A 19,283-nucleotide genomic window follows, 5' to 3' on the forward strand; every position below is an offset into this window, starting at 1 on the left:
ATTAGGGTCTTATGCTAATCTAATCTGATTTTATACCAATTAAAACTAATTAACAAGTTATCCTAGCAAGTATAAAATACAACAATATATGTGAGCTAAGATAAGTGATATACACAAGGGTAAATAAAATAAACAAGATAGTGGATGATAGAAATAATGAGCAATGGACAATGGCGACAAGAAATATAAACATAAGAGTAAGTGCGCCAAGGCAAACTCAAACACACGAAATGATCACGGAGTTCAGACCTTCCGTCCTACATCTCCGCTCCCCACTCCCGGAGAGAAATCCACTATCATAACCGGGTTTTCTACGATCACCCAAATAATGTTTACACCACACAATAACACAATGTAACTACACTCCACACTCTCTAAGTGTTGGTCACTCCGTGTCCTTCCTCAAGTGCTCGGATACAGCCTCTCCCTAGGTTCGTCAACCGACGCCACTTCTCTTGGAAGTAACCCCGTCTCTCACCACTCACTCCTCTCGGTGTACTAGTGTAATACAAAGTAAATCTCACAATAAGCATAATACAACAAATAATTTATTCTCTAATATGGATGAGAACACAGTCTAAGCTCACTCTCAATTGTTACACAATCTCACAACCCAATTATACTATGAATGTAAATACAATAAGCTCAAAGTGGATGTGCATAACAATAAGATTTATCAAATCTAAACTCAATATGAAAACTAGCTTTAAAGAATGATAATCAAACAAATATGCAAATGTAAATCTAGATATGAGTTTAGAAATTCTTCTCTAAAAAACAAGATGGAGAGATGGATTAAGATGAAGCTCAATCAATATAGATGATCTCCTCCACTTGTAAAACAATCTTCATAAACCAAACAAACTTTAAACTAAACTTAAACCCTTGTTAAAAACTCTTTTAAAACATTCCATTGGTTACCCTGGTAGAGAGGGGTTTGAGGGTTTATATAGGAAGAAAACCAACAGCCAAAACCCCAAGACAAAAGACCAAAAAGCGCACAGAATCAGAAATCAGATTTTGTACAAATAGAACCGTTGGGCGATCGGCGGGCGGCCGCGAAAAATACACGGTTGACCGTGAGCAATAACAGAAACAAAATACGGCTCTGGACATCAACCGGTCGACCGTGGCGGTCGACCGCGAAACTCTCTGGACCGCATCCGGTGGGGGGGGGGGGGGGGGGGGGAGCCTCTAAAAACTATCCTGAGTTTCTAGACTCAAGGTGGTCGACCGTGGTGGTCCACCGCAAACTAATAAATGAAAAATAATAGGTTTGAAGCAGTTTTCTAATTTTAAAACCCTGTTTAAAAATATCAAACAAATTTCAAAAAATGTAAAACTTTAGGAAATGATTGTAGACATGATAATACACATGCTACAAAAACCTACACCATAAGAATAAAGAACAACCTACACCATGATTCGAGAGCATAAGAAGAGAGAACAACCTACACCATGATTCGAGAGCATCGCAGTAGTGCAGAATTCGGCGTACATGTTATAATTGTAACAAGATCGGACATAAATTGAAGGATTGTCGTAGTACACTAGCAGGAGGCCAACAGGGCAGAGGCAGGAGGCCAACAGGGTAGAGGTCAGGGCTAGCAGTAAGGAAGAGAACACGGGCAGCAGCAAAACCGTGGTCAGGGTCAACAGTAGCAGGACCATGGTTATGGACAGCAGTAGAGGTTAGAGGCGTCACCTGCCATTCCAAGGATTAAGGGGTTAGCAGGCTAGATTCATGCTATTCAAGAGATTCCTGAGAGACAGATAGTGTTCGCGGGAAAAATTGTGTTCTTCATTGATGTCATTGCACACTCTTTGATAACAGTTAATCGGTTACAAAGATCCGGTATTTTTATAAGATCTGGTTACAACGAAATCAAAGAAAAAGAAATAAAAATTACAACTTTCCTTTTGAACGAATCACGAGCTCCTGTTCTGCGGTCACTCGCTTTTGTGGGTTCTTTGCCAGCGCCGGGGTTAATCCGTGGACCACCGCGCGATCTAGATCCGGTCGGATCTACACGATTTGACGGGTGTTATCTCACGAAGGAAATAACAGCCGGGGGGTACTATTTCACCAAGGAAATAATAGCCTTTAGTTCTCGGGATCAAAGGCCAAGCTTTGATCCGGAGTATTACTTCGTGTAGATCTCAGATCTGATCTCTCTCTCTCTCTCGAACTCCTGCCTTTTATGACGTGGATGCTCGCCAAGAACCAGATCTGAATGTCCAAGTCTTCAAGTCTTCAAAACTCCAAGCTCAGTTCTCAATTCGGCAGAGTTTTGGCTCCAAAAGTTCCAACCCTTCAAAATGGCCGAGCCACCTGGGTGGTTCGGCTTTGGCCGAGTCGCCCGGGTGTGGCGCCGTTGTGTCCGTTGTCCGGTTCTGCGGTTTATCTGAGCTTCGTCGCTGATCTGGACTCTGATATGGCAGTCTGGATCCCGATATGGCAGTAAACCCGCTTCGGTGTTCGAGTTCGAATCCGTTCTACAGTTGGATGACTCGTTGATTCACCGAACCGTTAGCTTGATTTTGCATGCGAGTGGATCTATTCCGTTGTTTGCGTGCGATTCGTTAGCCTCGTCGCCTCGTTAATACACTTTGTCGTGTGTCACTTGGCTTCGGTATTGCGGACTAACGCTCGCGTTTAGATACGTCACCTGATGGTTTGTTGATTTATCGAATCACCGTGCCGAGCTGTATTCAGGGACCTATAGTCAGTTTTATACGCCTACAGATAACCCCTCCAAAGTATTTCAGCCTCGTTCTTTTATAGAAGAGTCTGGGATACTTTGGATATGATTGTCCCAACCTTCAGTCGGTGTAACGGGACCTTGGAATAGCTTCTGTTCTTGATTCCTTCAGGCTATTCGGTGCTTTGTCGAATGTCTGTAAGGTTTTCGGTGCTGCATTTATTGTCTGACCGTTGTCGGAATTTTAAACTTGAAGTCGATTCCTGATTTTCTGATCTTTAGCTCGTGTTTGCTGGTTCAATATAAAACTGACCATCGATTGTTGGCGTTGAGTCTTTATTTTGCGACGCGTTGTCCGTCGTAGTCTTGTTGAGTTATCCTTAAGAATATTTTTTAGCAAAATATTCTCCAGGAACTTCCCAACCAAAAATAGGGAACAGTTTATACTCGTATACCTTATTGGAGTATTAAGAAGCAGTTTATACTCGTATACTTTTCGGAGTAATTCTAATGTTCGAATGAGCTGAACCGGCCTAATAATGAGTTGAACCGGCCTGATATTGACCCAAAAAAGACAGTAATTAGGCTTAAAAAATCTTCCGACCCATCTGAATGTGTGGGAGAGGCAAGCATAAACAAAGGATTGAACCCTCGGTCGATTTGAAGTTGTTTCGATGCTCGATTCAGCTTCAATTTGAATTCTGGTTCAAATCTGGTTCAAACTGGTTCAACCTGGTTCAGGACTGGTTCAAAGCTGGTTCAGGACTGGTTCAGACTGGTTCGTCCTGGTCTGGTCTGGTTCAGTCTGGTTTGGTCTGGTTCAGACTGGTTTGGCCTGGTTCAGCCTCTTTTGAACTGATTTGGACTGGTCTGGTCTGGTTCAACCTGGTCCGGTGTGGTTCAAGTCTGGTTCACCTATAAAAGCCTCTTTTTTCTCCTCCTCTAGGGCCGCCCCCCCCCTTGACCTTTTCTTTGATTTTCTCTTCCTTCGAGCATCCTTTCTCTCTCAAATCTTCACAATTGTCTTAGATTTAGTCTTCCTTTGGATCTTAGACTGAGAAATCCCTTAGAAATCTTCATATAAATATTTCTCTCAGGCCCCTCGAGCACGTGGTTCGAGCCTCTTTCAAGATCTGATTTTTTATTGGATCCACGAGCTTTTCCTCAGGTAAATCCTCCATAATTTTAGTATATTTCATGCTTAATTCAATTTATAAACTTGTGGGATTGCATGTGAGGGTTAGGACTATGATTTGGCGCCTCGAGCTCGTCTTTCAGGGGGGTAGAATTACAATAAAAAGGGGAATTTTTCTGGATCTGATCCCCTAATTTATTTTGCAGATCATTATGTCGCGTGTCCCGAGAGGTCGCTCCCCAGCTGCACCGGCTGATGGCATGCTTCCCTCGTATGCTGGTGAGCTATTTTTGGCATAGTTGGAAATTTACAAATTAGTCTTCTTTTTTCTGGAAATTTGCAAATTAGTCCTCCCCACGTTGTCCTCCTTGGTGAGGCAATCGGGAAGAGCCTTGATTCTCCTTGGTGAGGATCGACGCTTTAAAGATAGGTTTTGCTTGGTCAAAACCATATCTTAAAATAAAGGGGGCGTTTTGACGCTGCATTGTGTTTTATAAGACAGGGATATATTGTCGATATACCCTATCTTATAAATGCACAATGTGGCCAAATCGTCTCACTGTCGATATACCCTATCTTATAAATGCACAATGTGGCCAAATCGTCTCACCCTTTATAAGGCAATGACTTTATCTTACCCATTTGTAGGACGAGTTCAATTTCCTTTTATAACTGGAATTAACAAACGTTTAATTGCTTGTTTTCAGTGGAGTATCCTTCCGGAGCGTTCTCATCTCATGCAGTGTACGGGCATCGTGGCGAGTATTATTCGACTTCCGACGATTTTTCCCCTATTCCAGTTACTCCTCAGTTTGCTTCGGGCACGTCGACAGAGGTTGTCCAAGTGGTGAAGGAAGGTGGACATCGATCTCTTTGACAATTGATTACCGATGCGCCTTTCGTGAAGGATGCCAGTTCTATTCAGCCTCTCAGGAAGACTGACTTTTTATTTGGCGACTCTGCCAAAGATCCGGATGCAGTGTTTATTGACGCCGAGCAGTGGCTTCATAAAAATAGCGGTGGTTTCATATATTTGCCGAAGATTCCTCGGGCAGTCCTCTCTCCTGGTTCGTTGCAGCTGAGCCCAGGCGTCAGGCTGTGACACGGGAGATGTCATGGCGGCTTGACGGAGGAGCATGAAGATGCGTTCACCGTGGCTATATCACTCATCCAGGCAGCTCCTGGTTCGAGCAGGATCATATCACTGGATTGCATCCTGGAGTATTGGGGCTGGATGCACCGCCCGTGTAACGAGCCTTTCTCGCCTCTGCTTCTACTGTTGAAGAATCGCCTCGCTGACTTAGGACGGGAGATGCCTGCGACGCGCCACAGATTTTACGGCTGGGTCCATTCTTTAGACAGCTTTGGTGGACTGCGCATGACGAAAGTACGTCTTAAGCGATGGAGGCAGCAGGAGTTGCACGGCTTGTGGTTTATATGCATCCGTTCCGTGCCACCATGTATGGGCTTGGCCTGTCAGCGCAGAAGCATTTCTTCGCTTTGTGCGAGCTTTATAACCCGGATTCGAATACTTTTCTGACCCGGCAAGGGGAGTTGGGCTTGGCCCTCCATGAGATGTACAAGATTTCTGGTTTGCCCATGGGACAGATGCTGTATCAGGAATACTTTCCCTCCAACCATGAATTGAGTCAGCTGAAGGATCGCCTGCCCGACCGCTACGAGACTTTATGGGACCTCACATGTCACTATCATATTGCTTTGGCGCAGTCTGAGCCTTTAGCGAAGAGGACTAAGTCATACGTGAGTCTGAAGCAGTTTGCATGTTATTTGTTCAGAAATCTAGAGAGCAATTCTGGCGAGGCTATTTGTGAGCTGGCACCACTCACTCCTTCGGGGGTGAATAATCTATTGAAGAAGATTGACGCTCATTCCTATACCATTAGCAGTCCTGAGAGTGGCTTTCCTGCAGGGACCAAGTTTAAATCATTCTTATGGCATGCGACCGCACCGATTCGACCGATGACCCTTCTTGCCGGTTACCTCGCTATCTGGTTAAAGAAATGCGTGGTCCCGTATCAGTCCGGTGACGCTTTGCCCTTGGAAGTGCTCTACCCAACGGTTCAGCTTGCCTACAAAAAGGAACTTTCGCTTCTTCCGGTGATGGTGGCTAACATTCATCGAGGGCTTCGACAGATTTCTAGTGCTTTTACACGGAAGGAAAGTGAATCGCCGGCTCAGATTCCTACTATTAAGGTGGAGCTTCCGTACACTTATTTGATGGCTTGGTTCGTCCTTCATCGTTCTGATATGATGTCGGTACCGAACGCCACAGACCCCTCCGTTCCCCTACTACAATTGCTTGAGAATGGCAAGTGGGAGGGGCGAGGATTCCCTAACATCAGACAACAGCTACAGGTCCACAAGTGTTGGGCGTTTTCCACTTGCTTTCCGCAGTTCTCCGGTCGATATGGCGAGTGTCTGATTGATGAGGAGAGGCCGAGGGAGTATCGAACTTATTTAGACATCGGCTGCTTTAACTGGCTGGTGAATATTAGGCCGGGTTATCTGACCTTCTGGGTGAGGAATCAGTGTTTTATAGAGCCATACCTACCCTGCCGATTCGCTCGCCAGTTTGGCTATGATCAGCTTTATGTCGGGAATCCACGTCAGTAGCTTCGGACTCACGGCGGTTTGGTGGACGGTCTTCGTGCATGGTTATGGATCGTGACGGGCTGTACTGGTGCTAAGTTTAGTCTCCCGAGTGCTGAGCGGCAATTGAACCTCACCTTCTTAAGCTACAAGTGGTTGTTAGCAGCTAATAAAACTGTCCCCGTGAAGCCGATTGCAGAGCTAGAGGCTGAGGAGGCTTCTCAGGCTGATTCTCGTATGATTTTGGAAAATGCTCGGTCGTAGAGGACACGGAATAAGATTCGTCGGATTGATGAAGAGGGAAAGAAGGTCTTCCATTCTGCAGATGAGGCTTCAGGCGGATACCCTAAAGATTATGAGAACTGTTCCGAGCGAGGTTAGTTACTTACTCATTCCTTCTGTTTTCCAGAATTATTAATCTTGACAACTGTTTGATGTTTCAGGGACCGCAGCTGACAAAGATGAAGAATTCCGTCCTTTTTCCTAGGCGAGACCTTCGACTGTTGCTTGATCATTCAGAACTTTGACTCATGCTTTCCATCTCTATATAGGAGAGCGTAGGGAGAGCGAGATGAGTCCTGATCCTGCTTTTCATGATTTTGCATCTTCTGGTGAGCCTGACTCACCACACCAGGTTGAAAAACCTGCAGAAGCCGCCGACGTTAGGGAGACTGCCAATGTAAGACCCGATTCGACGAATCCAGGTACATCTACTATTGACAATATATCCTTTAAATGGCACACAAAGGAGTTGAACGATTCAGAATTTGTGCATTCCCTAATTGTCTCTGTGCTTCTCGCTCTTTTAGATAACTTGCAGGAGGCAAACGTGGATCTTGGGAATAAAGAGGCTGACGCACTTATAAGAGGTAACTCATTTCTATTTGGTCGTAGTCTCTTTATTCTTCTTTCGTACTTATATTCTCTTGTGTCAGATTTCTCAACTGATGATTTTGACGAGGAAGGCTTGCTCGTGGACACTCCTATGCTCCACTTCATGTATGGCTCTCCTCAGATTGATGACCAGTTGCCTGGAGATACATTTCCTGAGTCTACGCTCCCTAAGAATCCCGAGGATGGTTCTTCTGAAGGTACGTGGCTCTTCTCAAGTTAATTATAGGACTAGCCAATTTTTGACTAATGCATCTATAATGTGATGCATCTGAGAATTCTGTTTTATATTTGACAGGAGCTTTTATCGAGACTGATCTTGTTGAGCCGGCTGTGAGACCAACTACACCAGTTGATACACCCACAGCCGTTACACCTCCACTACCCCCAGCGACCCAAGGGGAAGAAGGTATATATTAAGCATCTGAGAAATGTCATTTACTTCCTTATTAAGGTTTTCTTGACGAATTTCTCCTTCTTGTGTAGAGCTTTCTTCTCTGCTTCATGTCCTTGTGAAGGAGTTGTTATCTGACAATGACCCTGAGAAGATCGTCATCTGCATAGAAGTCCGCTCCTTCTTTTCCTTCGTGAATGCTATGATTGGCAAACTCTTCCACGGCGGACTTTCCCTTCACCAGTTTAAGCCTTTCTTTGATTCTAGGATAAGTTCGATAAGGGATGCAGAATACCCGGATTTGGCGAAGGATATAGTGGATGACCTTGACTGCCTAGAGCATGAGCTTCAGATGTTTCGCAAGCTCCGGGATGCAGGTGCCTCTTCATTCATTGCTGCCGAGTTGGACACTCGCTTACAGACATGGCGCGATACTCAACTTTTTGCTGAGCTCGAGATTCAGGTGCAGCGAGATCGGGTGGAGCGAGTTGAGGCCAACCTTGCTGCTAGATCATCTTCACTCATCGAGCTTGACTCTTCTATTGCTTCTTGAGAGACCCAGATAGAACAGTTCCGAAGAGCGCTTCGCGAAAGAGAGGAGACCTTGAGTATCCTTCAGATGACGAAGGTACAGGATCAGCAAGCCCACATTACTTTATCTGAGGAGTTGAAATTTTTGAAGCAGAAGCTGACCGAGACGGAGGAGGTTGCTGCGGGGACTTTAGCCACCACCGAGGAGTCCATCAGAGCTGAGCTGAGGCAAGCTTATGATGAGAAGCTGTCTAAGCTTAATCAGCAGATTTTTGGCCATGCGCTTGATGTATGATTTCTTTTGCTGAATGTATTGACTTTTGATCATATTAGTGGAACTGGTTTTTATCTTTAGCCATTGTTACGGGAATAGGCTACCCGGCGACACGTGTTAGGTGTTGACTTTAGGATTTTTGGCTAACCCCCAGCCTTCAACGGGTTTGATTAGCCTTTACCGACTACCGTTTGAGTCGGGCTAGCATGCGGATTATCGGAATCCGTTCCGCATGTAACGTTGTGCTAAGGGAATGAATTCCCTTAGACTTCGTGCTATGATGTCGAATACATAGACTTCGCCATTGTTACGGGAATAGGCTACCCGGCGACACGTGTTAGGTGTTGACTTTAGGGTTTTTGGCTAACCCCCAGCCTTCAACGGATTTGATTAGCCTTTACTGACTACCGTTTGAGTCGGGCTAGCATGCGGATTGTCTAAATCCGTTCCGCATGTGACGTTGTGCTAAGAGAGTGAATTCTCTTAGACTTGGCGCTACGATTTTGAATACGTAGACTTCGCCATTGTCACGGGAATAGGCTACCCGGCAACGTGTGTTAGGTACTGACTTATCCCTACTTAGGCTTCGGGATAAAATACCCTAGAATCGAACTCTGGTGTCTTCTTCTACGGAAAAAGACTAAACCGGCGACGCGTGTTAGGCGTCGGCATATGCTTTCTTAGGATTCAGGATGAAATTCTCCACACGTGTAAGGCATGGATTCTGGTGTTATTAATAACAACCTGTCACAATGTCGAATATGTGAACGGGTGTTCTTTTTAAACGGTTAAGAACTGACCGGCAGCGCGTGTCAGGCGCAGACTTATCCTTGCTTAGGTTTCAGGATAGAATACCCCAGAATCGAACTCTGGTGTCTTCTTCTTCGGAGAAAGACTAAACCGGCAGCGCGTGTTAGGCGCAGACTTATCCCTGCTTAGGATTCGGGATAAACTTCCTTAGGATGAATCCTAGATTGATAAATTTTGGAAAAGATCGGTGCGGGAAAGGAAGAATTTTATATTCTATTTCCCGGTCTTCTTTTAGGGTGAAGGCGAACCCGAAAAACAAGGAAGGAAGAATTTTATATTCTATTCCCTGATTCTGGAAAGCAAGAATTTTATATTCTATTTCCAGCGCAAAAGAAACTAGAAGTGGGATCTCCACTCCGAGAATCTGGAAAATCTAGATAAACCTACCTTTTATAGGATTGGTTATCTAAAGATGAATTCTTCATTTATCGAAATAAAATTTCATCTTAGGTTATAACCATGAGAAGGCTTAACCAAAGAGAAAAAAGAAGGGAGTTCTTTTGTTTATCGAAAGGGGACTCTGAACTGAAAGTGGACCTCTTGTTCATGGAAAGAGTCAAGAGGGCCAGAAAGACATTTTTGGTGGACTCACTGTCAATTGAAATTAATCAGTGAGGGATTTTGGTAGTGAAAATGATTTTGGGTTATCCTCTAGAATATTAAGTGTAATATTCTTCAAGGAACTTCCCGATAAACGAGTTATCCTGAATGTACTAGGGATAGTACTTTTTCAGGAACTTCCCATTTATTGGCATTAATTGCCTGGCGCCCTCTTGAGTAATCAGGCGATATGCGCCGTTTGAATAGACTGTGTCTATTACAAACGGTCCTTCCCATTTGGGTTCGAATTTACCTTTCTTCTTGGAGGTGAGAATTATTGGTCGGCGAGCAGCGAGGACCAGATCTCCTTCCTTGAAGCTTCTCTGTCGGACTCTTTTGTTAAAAGCCCTTGACATCCTGGCTTGGTAAAACTCGATGTGTTGTTGAGCCTGTAGGTGTGCGTATGGTGGTGCGATAAGCCCAGAGTGCTTCACCGAGTTTATCGTCCCAGTCTCGTTTATTGGTCTTCACAAGCTTGGACAGGATTTTAATGATCGTCTTGTTAAACGTCTCAGCTAATCCATTCGCAGCGGGATAGTAAGCTATTGACGAAATATCTTCAATTTTGAACTTGTCACAAAACCTGACGAAGGCGTTGCTTATGAACTGTGGACCGTTGTCATGAATGATCCGTCTTGGCACGCCGTGTCGGTATATGATATGATGCTTGATGAAATTGATGACGTTGTTCGTCTTCACTTCTCTAAGTGGAATTGCTTCAGCCCACTTTGAAAAGTAATCCGTGATTGCGAGAATGAATCGATCACCTTTGACTGAAGGGGGAAAAATAGGACCGACAATGTCCATACCCCATGTCTCGAACGGCCAAGACGTGGTTGACGTGTGCAACTGCTCTGGCGGTTGATGCATATAATTTGCATGTATTTGACAAGCATGACACTCTCGTGCGTATTCGATTGCGTCACGAACCATTGTTGGCCAAAAATATCTCATTCTCCTGATGCGATCATATAGTTTGGGACCGGGCTGATGCGCACCGTATTCTCCTTCGTGTGCTTCCTTAAGAACTTCTTCTGCTTCTTTGTTCGAAAGGCATCGGAGTAACAAACCATCGTACCCTCTACGGTATAATGTATGGGTCTCAGTATTATAGAAGAATCTTGGTGCTCTTTGGCGGATTGATTCCCTTTCTTTTACATCCTCTGGAAAAATACCATATTGGACGTAGTTAATGATGGGAAAAGCCAATCTCGGGACTCAGACCCGATTTGAGTTGAATTCACCTCCTTGGCGCTTATGTTTCCATCATCTTCCTCTTCAATATCCATATTGTATATGGGTATGCGGAGTTGATGCGTCCTTACTGTGACTAACAGCTCAGTTTCGGGAGGCTGCGCAAGTGATACCGCTAGTGCTGCCAGTGCATCCGCATAAGCATTCTGGAGACGAGGGATATATTCAATAAAGAATTCTTCAAAAGAATCTGCCATTTTCATGGCTTCCTGGTGGTACGGGATCAGGTCTTGGTTCCTGACTTCATACTCTCCACGGACTTGGTTGACTATCAATTGAGAATCCCCAAAAGCTTCGAGATATTCAACCCCCAGCTCCTTGGCGAAACTGAGTCCAATGAGAAGCGTGTTGTATTCGGCTACGTTATTGGAACACGGGCTAGTCAGTGAATAAGTCCGAGGCATCACATGCTTTCTCGGAGAAATTAAGACAACTCCAACTCCGGAGGAGACTGTAGAACATCCGGGGGTTATTGCCCTATTAACTGCTCTCGAGGCACCATCGAAGTATAATTGCCATACTTGTTAATGCGACGTAGTGTTAACCTCGTAGGTTCCATCCGGCAAGTCATCATATACTTCTGCCGTATCTGTGGTCGGGTGTGCCGCCAAAAGATCGCAAATCGCTTGTCCTTTGATCGACTTCTATTGTTTGAAGTGCAAATCATATTGGGACAAGAGAAGGTCCCACTTCCCTAACCGCCAATTCATAGAGGCCGGTTGCGTCATAAACACCCGTACTGGATTAACGTTGGAAATGACGTAAATCGTCTGTCCAACCAAGTAATGCCGCATCTTTTGCATTGCGAATACCAATGCGAGGCATTCTTTCTCGATCATCGGGTATCGAGACTCGGCGCCTATCAAGGTCCGACTTAGGTAATAGACTGCCTGCTCATGACCATTATTATCGTCTTGTGCTAGTAAGGCACTTATCGAGTGGTTCATCGCCTTGAGATAAATCAAGAACGGTCTACCTGATTTTGGTGCGACGAGAATAGGATGATTCGTCAGATATGTTTTGATATCGTCGAATGCTTTTTGGCAGGCGTCGTCCCAAATAAATGACACCCCTTTCTTGTTTAGTTTAGAGAACGGTCGCCGGATGTAAGCTAAACGCCCTTGCAATCCTCTGAGCTCTCTTAGATTTCTAGGGGGTTGCAGTTCATGTATCGCCTTCACCTTATCAGGGTCGATATGTATACCTTTAGTGGTGACGACGAATCCAAGGAATTTTCCGCTGGACATTCCAAGGAAGGATTTAGTGGGGTTCATCTTCAATTGATGACTCCGCATGAGATCGAATATCGTCTTCAAGTCCTTGACGTGATCCTCTTTGTTGCGGCTTTTTATAACCAAATCATCAACGTAGCATTCGACCGTCTTCCTAAGATGTTCTTGGAAAATCTTAGTCATTGCTCGCTGATACGTGGCGCCTGCATTCTTCAGACCGAAAGGCATCACTGTGTAGCAAAAGACACCGAGGGGCGTTCTGAACGCTGTATGCTTCTCGTCATCTGGGTGCATCTTGATTTGGTTATATCCTGAAAAAACATCCATAAAAGACATTCTCTCAAATCCACATGTATTGTCGATAATGACATCTGATATCGGGAGAGGAAAGTCGTCTTTTGGACATGCCGTATTCAGGTCCCTGAAGTCGATGCAAATCCTGATTTTACCGTTCTTCTTCATGACTGAAACAATATTGGCTAACCAGTCTGGATGTTGCTCCTCTCGGATAAATCCTGATTCGATCAACTTCTTAACCTCTGCCTCAATGGCTTCCATAATCTGCGGATGAAACCGTCTTTGCTGTTGTTTGATAGGTTTAGCATCCGGCTTGATATCGAGGCGGTGCATTGCCATATTGGGATCGAGCCCGGGCATATCCTCATAGTTCCATGCGAAGACGTCAATATATTCCCTGATGAGAGCGATTAATTCCTCCTTCTCATTTGGGGGAAGACTATCGCTGATGAATATAGGTTTTGGGTTGGCCTCGTCACCCATGTTAACTTGGACTATTTTATCTTCAGTGGGGGGTTCTCTCTGTTCGAACCTATCACCATACTGCATGTTCAGGTGATGAATCCATGGGTCTTCCCATGTTGGCATTTGATCGTCATCCTCCATTGTGGACGGATCAGCTGTAGCCATGTTCGCCATTAGGGCTTTGAAAGCTTCCCCCAGACTTGTATCAGAATCTCATTCCGAGGAATCTGACGAATTTCCATCTTTGTATTGCTTAGATGATTGGTTATTGATTAACCAGCAGCATTCGTCTTCTGAAGAAGATTCATACCCTAAACCTCGTCTGTATTTATAATAATCATCGGGTTTCCCTTTTGGTACATATGCCGCTTTGGCTGGAGTACGAGGACCTCGATCGAAGTATAGACCTTCTCCGAGTGTGAAATCATACCCCTGCTTTTCCATGAGTTTACGTGCTTTCGGACTATACTTAGATAAATGTCGACCAGGTTTGTCATCATCTTCATCTTCCCTTAAGAAATGATCTGGTAATGGAGAGCTTTTCCCTTTACCGTAAATCATTTCTTTTGCGCCTCTTATTTTGTTCGGGATGACCATGGTTGTTCCGAAAGAATGCTGGAGGCGTTCCTTCGTTACATAGGACGATCGAAGCGGCATATACAAATCAGGATTATCGTACAATTCTTTTATCACATCATCAAGAGACAGGGAGTACTCTAAATCGTTATTTATTTCATTATTGGCAAGTTGCCAGTTATAACTACCCTCTGACGTTTGTTCATCGTCAAGGTTGATTACAAAGGGTACAATGTCGTTCAAAACATAACCTCCATTGTAATCAAATCCGGCTTCGGTATCAGCTTCTTCTCCGCTGTCCGTGCTATGGGCCGATGATTCAGTATCGGATTCGTTACCATAAAGGAGAGAATCGGTGAAATAATTCTCATACCCTTTGAATGGTTGCTTATCCGCGACCACCGTCTTAACTCTATTATCAGTGTCGACATATTTCAAACACTGATGGAGAGTTGAGGGGATTATAACGTTACTATGGATCCAAGGCCGACCCAATAGTAAGTTATATGAAGTTTCGGCATCGATCACATAACATGTGACTTCTGTCTTCAAATCTCCCATTTGACACTCGGTTCTAGCTCTTCAGGCGCCGGCTTGATTTGAGTCAGAAACACCTCTGAATTGGCCAAAGCTTCTTGCAAGGCCTCCCTGGTTTCCTTGGACAATCACAGCAACTCATATAGCGTTATCCGTGCTGGAATGTTGGCTAGTTGAGCCATTATATCGAAGACTTGCGGAGTTTTCGAGCTTTCCGGTTTGTCTCTTCCAATCGGACGACTGAAACGAGACTGCTTCGGATTCTGCACCTCCTGGGGATTCTTCTCTTTCGGTTTATTCACCAGCTGTCGTCGAGCCTCTTCGCCCGGTGTAGGACTCGTAATCACTCCCATCTCCGTGAGAGTTTTCGCTGGTCCCCGTTTACTCATACCCTGCTCACTAGGTGGTGGATAATTGTAGTGATACTCATTTCTGCTTCTAGTGGCGAAGACTTCTTGTTCTTCTTTGGAGAGCAGGAAAGTAGGAGCTTCATCGCCATCCTCCTCGAAGATTGTCGATGTAGCATTGCAGGACTTGCCTTTACCCTTTCTTCTCGAGGAAGTCACCTACTGCTCATCTTCAATGAGATCGGGATGAACCCAGAGGATTTCGCCGTTTGGGGCTGCATGTGGCACCAGTCCTTTTTGGCGCTGTCCATGTGGGTCATCGTTCACTGTCTTCATTCCTACTTTGGTGATGCGCTCTGGTTTGAACCATGTTGTGGGCACCGATCCAAAGCTGATTGAAACCGCATTTGCTCCAACATTCTTGGATGGCTTTGGGGTTATGACGCCTACATCAATTAGCGCCTGGATTTGTCATTGAGGTGGTAGCACGACTTGGTAGGGTGATGGACCGCTCTATGGTATGCGCAATACTTCGGATCCGTCACTTTGTTAGCCCCTTCTTGATCCACAATCGCCGGCAGGAACTTCGTCATCTTTGAAGGAATACACTTTAGGCAACCTCGGCTCCGAAGATTTCTGCTTCTGAGGCCGTTGTTGCCATTGCCCCCGAGATTGTTGTGGCGCTTGTTGCTGCGGCTGTTGCTGGGGTTGCAATTGGAAAGTTTGATTAGCATCAACTGTATTAGCATGTGCCTTACCTTTACCCCGTGGGACGAAATTCTGTTGCGGAGCATTATTCGCCTGTTGGCCTCTTTCCGCCTTCTTCCTTCTGAGGAACCGCTCGGCTTGCTCTCCTCGGACCTTCAAATCCTTCCAGGTTTTGGACGGTGCTGTCCCCATTGCTTCCAACACGTCCAGTGCGAGGTTGTTGTGGCAAGTTTGGAGAATGAATTCCTCGGTGATCGGGTCCCGACAGTTCATCGCCTTTCGGTGATCGGGTCCCGACAGTTCATCGCCTTGTTCCGGAACCTCTTGACGAAGGTATCAACCAATTCCCCGTCTTTCTGTTTCTCGTCGAGCAGCGACCTGATGGATATCTCGGTGTCATCGTCGAAGAAGTTAGCGAGGAATTTAGTCTCCATGTCGTCCCAGCTATTCACGCTTCTTGGCTTGAGGCGATGATACCAATCGAAAGCGGCTCCACAAAGAGTGCCAACGAAGGACCGTACCATCAGAGGCTCATTACCAGAGATAACCCCCAGGTGCGATTTGAAGTTGGACCCTAGAGGGGGGTGATTAGGGTCTTATGCTAATCTAATCCGATTAAATGCCAATTAAAACTTATTAATAAGTTATCCTAGCAAATATGAAATACCACAAGATATATAAGCTAGGATAAGCAATGCAAACAAAGAGATATATCCTATATGATGAATATGTATATATGCAAGGATATATAAACAACACAAGGATAAAATAAACAAACTACACAAGTGATAGGGTAATATGATGAGCAATACACAAAGGCGATATAAGATATGAAAACAAGAATAAGAACGCCAATGCAATCACAAACAAAACGATATGATCACGGAGTTCGACAAACAAGCAATATGATTACGGAGTTCGGTCCCCACGACCTACGTCTCCGCTCCTCACCTCGAGGAGATCTCCACTATCACAACCGGGTTTTCTACGTTCACCCGAACAACGTTTACACCTCACAATACAATCACTATGTAATCACACCTCACACACTAAGTGTTGGTCCTAGCCCGTGTCCTCCTCCTCAAGTGCTCGGTTACAACCTCTCCCTAGGCCCGTCAACCGACGCCACTCCTCTTGGATTCGACCCCGTCTCTCACCACACACTTCTCTCGGTGTACAAGTGTATTACAAGTGAATCCTCACAATTAAGCACAATATAAATCAATTGATTGTTCTCTAAACAAGGTGAGAACTCAATTAAGCACAACTCTAAGTCACTAATCTCACAACCCAAAATTATACTATGAATGTAAATACAATAAGCTCAATAGGTTGTGTGTGAACAGAGAGTATCAATAAAACAATTTAAACTCAATATAGAAATCTAGCTTATGGAAATTAAGATCAAAACAATAAATAGCTAGAATTGAGTTTAAGGAAAACTTCTCTATAGATCAAGAGTGAGAGAGAGATGAGTTGAATGCCCAAACACCAAAGGATGATCTCCTCTTTGCTCTTGTGAAATTTGCTTCACAAACTAAACTCAAACAAACTCTTAAACTCTTTTAAACAAAACTTAAACCCTTGATTAAAAACTTTCTTAAACTTGTTTTAAAACTCTCTTAGATGGCTTGAAAGAAAACAGCAATAGGGTATTTATACTCACTCCAAAACTCAGCCAAAAACCAAAAACAAAAGACCAAAAACACCCCAGCAACGGTAACAAAAATAGCCGTTGGAAGCAGTCAGAAGGAGCAGCGGTCGACCGACGGAAATTCCGGTCGACCGACAGAATCGATCGGTCGACCGACGAAGATTTTCGGTCGACTGGTGTTCAGGTCGAAAACAAAAGAAAGGGAGGCAGACTTCTTACCGGTCGACCGACAGACTCTCTGTCGCATGGTAAAGAAAGATCAAATGATCGGTCGACCGGTGCGGTCGACCGAAATCTGACACATGAAAAACCTGTTTTGCTGATTTTAAAATAATGTTTAAAAATATCAAATAAATTCTAAAAAAATATAAAACTTTGGGGAATGATTGTAGACATGATAATAAACATGCTACAACGACTGGTTTCGAAAAAGAACTTCCCAAATGAAAAATATCATACAGGCCACTGCTCTTCAGAATCTTCTCCCAATGGCCCAAGACATAGTCGGTCATACGGGGCCACCACCCCTTGGGTAAAGAAGAAGCCCAACCATAGCATCGGAACTCCGGGTGAGGAAGCCTTCTCCCGAGGAGAGCCAACCTGTTCCTCACTGTAGAAGCAACTGTAAACATCTCGTCTGGGGGTGCGGCGTCAAGGCCCATGATCCCGGGTCGTAGACCACGAACAGGATGATATCCGCCTGAACCAGGGGTCTTCCCATGAGAAACATACCCACACTGAACCCGCACAGCGTCATCAGTGAGGTCCCAAGACATCCGTCTTTCCACAACTTGTCCCTCCAGATGAGTAAAGGAACAATGACGAGGAACGGAAGGAATATATAGAAGGGCACTCTCTTCAAGATTTAGCCAATGCTCCTCTGAGAAAGTCAATGTGTCGGGATCCTCCACATGATCACCGAACAAGAAGTCCGGCTTCTTCAAAGCCTGGGTGGACGTAGCATCCGCGGTAAAAGGAGCGTCAGTAATGAGCTGGCGTAAACAGTGACGCCCCCCATCTCGTATCAGGCGACAGGACTCGTCTGAACGATCCCTGTCAAACTGCGGGAACGGATCAACCACCCGCCTAGCAGAAGTCGACGAAAAGACCTCACGGCTGCAACCGGTGTTCGCATGAACAGGAAAGCTACCACCGGGAAAATCGACTGCAATAAAGCGAAGGGGTCAGAATATCTATCTCATAAAGACAAAATGAGATTGTTCACGGGATAATTGGCGAAGACGATTTCGAGTGCCCTACACCGGGAGGACGGTATATAACCACGTAAATCACGTGATAACATATACCGACCTATAAGGTGTAAGGCAACACGAGATCGCCCCAATATACCCGAGGACTTGAATTGGCTAAGCAAAACAAGTCCGAAACCTTAACCCCCGCGGGAGGGGTATCGGTTCTTCCGTCATGACCCGCGAGAGGTCAATCCGGGATAAAAAAAATATATAAGATTCTAACCCCCAAAGCAGGAGGTCACTGGAGACGATGTCGTAGGAGCCTCCTCCATGCCATGCTGCGAGCAAGGGTGACTCCCGGAAGGTCGAGACCGACGGGGAGACATCGGGAATCTGCAATGAAGAGCAGTACATCAGGTACGATATATATACACGAAATATCGGAAAAAGGGAAATTAAGCACTTGGACTCGAAATCCTAATAACAAATAGGATTTTGTAGTTAAAGTCTAATTAAACCTACGAATTTCGTGCACGCGAAACGATAATCGTCGTCTCGCAGTAAATTTTGGTGAAATACCCGAAATACTCCTCGTGCTCAAGGCCAAATTCAGGTCAAGGACACGTATGACTCGGGTCATGGTCATCATACTTGATCATCTAACATCCCGATACCCTATAATTTTGATCAAATTTTGCAAATGAGCCCTTTTGCAGAATTTGGTCAGTTTTACATAAAAGTCCCTCCACGAACTTTTGGGTTTTGCATCCACATGCTTTTACCAAAAATTCGATCAGGGGTCTAGGGTTTAAGCTTTGTGTACTTCAGCCCCAAATTCGTGGCCCTTTTGCAAATAAGCCCCTCCAAAACGTTTAGGGACTATTTTGCAAATAAACCCCTCAAACAATTCCTTAATCCTATTGCATAAAGCACCCCTCGCATCCCTTCACCAAGTAGGCATAAACCCAATACCCAAATTTCAGTTACACTTTTGCAAAAGACCCCCCACGAATTTCAGTCCCTCTTTTGCAAATAAACCCTCCAAAAGTTCAGCACAAAACCCCCCAAGAACA

The 19,283-nt window shown here is 44.9% G+C and overlaps 1 protein-coding gene across 1 annotated transcript in view; it reads right to left on the reverse strand.

Moving 5' to 3' along the window:
- The window catches only part of LOC109831028, a 45,755-nt gene extending 26,998 nt beyond the window's left edge, over positions 1-18,757 (reverse strand). Inside the window, exons 1-2 of the mRNA XM_020398372.1 lie at positions 18,494-18,757; positions 17,477-18,182 (exon numbers count right to left, since the gene is read on the reverse strand). Coding sequence (XP_020253961.1) covers positions 17,477-18,182; positions 18,494-18,596 — 809 coding nt within the window. The 5' untranslated portion in view covers positions 18,597-18,757. The remainder of the gene's footprint in view (positions 1-17,476; positions 18,183-18,493) is intronic.

The sequence above is a fragment of the Asparagus officinalis genome, chromosome 2 (genome assembly GCF_001876935.1).
Source record: "Asparagus officinalis chromosome 2, Aspof.V1, whole genome shotgun sequence".
Classification (NCBI taxonomy): Eukaryota; Viridiplantae; Streptophyta; class Magnoliopsida; order Asparagales; family Asparagaceae; genus Asparagus; species Asparagus officinalis.